Raw genomic sequence first — 3,804 nt, 5'->3', positions numbered from 1 at the left:
CATTCCTTTTTATGGCTGAATAATATTTCATTGTATATCATTGTACATTACAATTTGTTTATCATACTCAACAATAAAAAGGCAACCTACAGAATGGGAGAAAATTTTTGCAATCTAGCCATCTGACAAAGAGTTAATATCCAGAATCTACAAAGAACTTAAATGAATTTACAAGAAAAAAACAAACAACCCCATCAAAACATGGGTGAAGGATATGAACAGACACTTCTCAAAAGAAGACACTTGTGCAGCCAACAAACATATGAGAACAGACACTTCTCAAAAGAAGATATTTATGCTGTCAAAAAACATTAAAAAAAGCTCATCATCACTGGGCATTAGAGAAATGCAAGTCAAAATCACAATGAGATACCATCTCACGCCACTTAGAATGGTGATCATTAAAAACTCAGGAAACTTTATTTTTTTTTTCGCAATGGGTTTGCCACCAGAACACAGGTGTCATGAAAACTACCCCTAAAAGCCAAAATGGGAAAGGAAAAGACTTATATCGACATTGTCGTCATTGGACACATAGATTCAGGCAAGTCCACCACTACTGGCCATCTGATCTACAAATGCAGTGGCATCGACAAAAGAACCATTAAAAAATTTGAGAAGGAGGCTGCTGAGATGGGAAAGGGCTCCTTCAAGTATGCCTGGATCTTGGATAAACTGAAAGCTGAGCATGAACGTGGTATCACCATTGATATCTCCTTGCAGAAATTTGAGACCAGCAAGTATTATGTGACTATCATTGATGCCCCAGGACACAAAGATCTCATCAAAAACATGATTACAGGGACATCTCAGGCTGACTGTGCTGTCCTGATTGTTGCTGCTGGTGTTGGTAAATTTGAAGCTGGTATCTCCAAGAATGGGCAGACCCGAGAGCATGCCCTTCTGGCTTACACACTGGGTGTGAAGCAACTAATTGTTGGTGTTAACAAAATGGATTCCACTGAGCCACCCTACAGCCAGAAGAGATATGAGGCAATTGTTAAGGAAGTCAGCATTTACAGTAAGAAAATTGGCTACAACCCCGACACAGTAGCATTTGTGCCAATTTCTGGTTGGAATGGTGACAACATGCTGGAGCCAAGTGCTAACATGCCTTGGTTCAAGGGATGGAATGTCACCTGTAAGGATGGCAATGCCAGTGAAACCACACTGCTTGAGGCTCTGGACTGCATCCTACCACCAACTCGTCCAACTGACAAGCCCTTGCACCTGCCTCTCCAGGATGTCTACAAAATTGGTGGTATTGGTACTGTTCCTGTTGGACGATTGGAGACTGGTGTTCTCAAACCCAGTATGGTGGTCACCTTTGCTCCAGTCAATGTTACAACGGAAGTAAAATCTGTCGAAATGCACCATGAAGCTTTGAGTGAAGCTCTTCCTGGGGACAGTGTGGGCTTCAATGTCAAGACTGTGTCTGTCAAGGAAGTTCGTCATGGCAACGTTGCTGGTGACAGCAAAAATGACCCACCAATGGAAGCAGCTGGCTTCACTGCTCAGGTGATTATCCTGAACCATCCAGGCCAAATAAGCTCTAGCTATGCCCCTGTATTGGATTGCCACACGGCTCACATTGCATGCAAGTTTGCTGAACTGAAGGAAAAGACTGATCGCCATTCTGGTAAAAAGCTGGAAGATGGCCCTAAATTCTTTTTTTTTTTTTTTTTTTTTTTTTTGAGACGGAGTCTCACTCTGTCGCCCAGGCTGGAGTGCAGTGGCGCAATCTCGGCTCACTGCAAGCTCCGCCTCCCAGGTTCACGCCATTCTCCTGCCTCAGCATCTCCGAGTAGCTGGGACTACAGGCGCCCGCCACCACGCCCGGCTAATTTTTTTTTGTATTTTTAGTAGAGACGGGGTTTCACCGTGGTCTTGATCTCCTGACCTCGTGATCCGCCCGCCTCGGCCTCCCAAAGTGCTGGGATTACAAGCGTGAGCCACCGCGCCCGGCCGGCCCTAAATTCTTGACGTCTGGTGATGCTGCCATTGTTGATATGGTTCCTGGCAAGCCTGTGTGTGTTGAGAGCTTCTCAGACTATCCACCTTTGGGTCGCTTTGCTGTTCATGATATCAGACAGACAGTTGTGGTGGGTGTCATCAAAGCAGTGGACAAGAAGGCTGCTGGAGCTGGCAAGGTCACCAAGTCTGCCCAGAAAGCTCAGAAGGCTAAATAAATATTATCCCTACTACCTGCCACCCCACTGCTAATCAGTTGTGGAAGAACGGTCTCAGAACTCTTTGTTTCAATTGGCCATTTAAGTTTAGTAGTAAAAGACTGGTTAATTACAACAATGCATCATAAAACCTTCAGAAGGAAAGGAGAATGTTTTGTGGACCACTTTGGTTTTCTTTTTTTGCATGTGGCAGTTTTAAGTTATTAGTTTTTAAAATCAGTACTTTTTAATGGAAACAACTTGACCAAAAATTTGTCACAGAATTTTGAGACCCATTAAAAAAGTTTAATGAAAAAAATAAAATAAAAAAATAAAAAGTTAGGAAATGACAGATGCTGGAGAGGATGTGGAGAAATAGGAATGCTTTCACACCATTGGTGGGATTATAAATTAGTTCAACCATTGTGGAAGACAGTGTGGTGGTTTCTCAAGGATCTAGAACCAGAAATACCATTTGACCCAGCAATCCCATTACTGGGTATATACCCAAAGGATTATAAATCATTCTACTATAAAGACACATGCACATGTATGTTTATTGCAGCACTGTTCACAATAGCAAAGACTTGGAACCAACCCAAATGCCCATCAACGATAGACTCGATAAAGAAAATGTGGCACATATACACTATGGAATACTATGCAGCTGTAAAAAAGGATAAGTTTATGTCCTTTGCAGGGACCTGGATGAAGCTGGAAACCATCATTCTCAGCAAACTAACACAGGAACAGAAAACCAAACACCACATGTTCTCACTCATAAGTGGGAGTTGAACAATGAGAACACTTGGACATAGGGAGGGGAATATCACACACAGGGGCCTGTCAGGGGTGGGGGTTCTAGGGGAGAGATAGCATTAGCAGAAATACCTAATATAGATGATGGGTTGATGGGTGCAGCAAACAATCATGGCACGTGTATACCTATGTAACAAACCTGCACACTCTGCACGTGTATCCCAGAACTTAAAGTAAAAAAAACAAAAAACAAAAAAAGACAATATAAATTTTTAAATGAACAATGGATTTAAATAGACATTTCTCCAAAGAAAATATACAAATGATCAACAAACACATAAACAGATATTTAATTTCATTGGTCATTAAGGAAATACAAATCATAAAAGATACCAAAACAAAACAGCAACAACAACTAATGAGATACAACTGCATGGCCACTAGGATGGCTACAATAATTAAAAACAAATAAAAAATAGGCATGGAGAAACAGAAACTCTCGTGCATTGCTGGTGGGGATATAAAATGGTGCAGCTGCTGTGGAAAACGGTTTGGTGGTTCCTGAAAAACCTAAACATAGAATTGTCACATGACCCAGCAATTCCTCTTCCAGGTATAGACTACAGAGAAATGAAAACATACAACATATATCCACACAGAAACTTATATATATCAATTGTTATAGCAGCATTATTCCTAATACCCAAAAGAAGGAAACAACCTAAGTGTCTATCAACAAATGAATGGATAAATAAAACTTCCATTTTAATAGAAAATCTTTTGTAACAGCTTTTTTATTCTTCCAAAATGAAACCGATAGGTAATAAAACCTACTACACTCAAAATCTTCAAAAAATCAACATAATGCCTAACTATT

General features: G+C 40.8%; 1 protein-coding gene across 1 annotated transcript; it reads left to right on the top strand.

Annotated features, from left to right (window-relative positions):
- The first annotated feature begins 489 nt into the window (after positions 1-489).
- LOC116481390 (elongation factor 1-alpha 1-like) lies at positions 490-2,189 on the top strand. Its single transcript, XM_032174086.2, has 2 exons — positions 490-1,655; positions 1,967-2,189. Exons 1-2 carry the CDS (start codon positions 490-492, stop codon positions 2,187-2,189), a joined length of 1,389 nt encoding a protein of 462 aa, XP_032029977.1.
- The last annotated feature ends 1,615 nt before the right edge of the window (positions 2,190-3,804 follow it).

Source organism: Hylobates moloch, unplaced genomic scaffold, assembly GCF_009828535.3.
Source record: "Hylobates moloch isolate HMO894 unplaced genomic scaffold, HMol_V3 SCAFFOLD_2, whole genome shotgun sequence".
Classification (NCBI taxonomy): domain Eukaryota; kingdom Metazoa; phylum Chordata; class Mammalia; order Primates; family Hylobatidae; genus Hylobates; species Hylobates moloch.
This window is presented reverse-complemented; position numbering and strand designations above follow the sequence as displayed.

What these genes read in the sequence shown, in the direction of transcription:
- LOC116481390 (XM_032174086.2), top strand. Translation starts at nt 490, where the DNA reads ATGGGAAAGGAAAAGACTTATATCGACATTGTCGTCATTGGACACATA. An exon ending in TCTGGTAAAAAGCTGGAAGA is followed by an intron (nt 1,656 to 1,966) that starts TGGCCCTAAATT and finishes ACCGCGCCCGGC; the next exon opens with CGGCCCTAAATTCTTGACGT.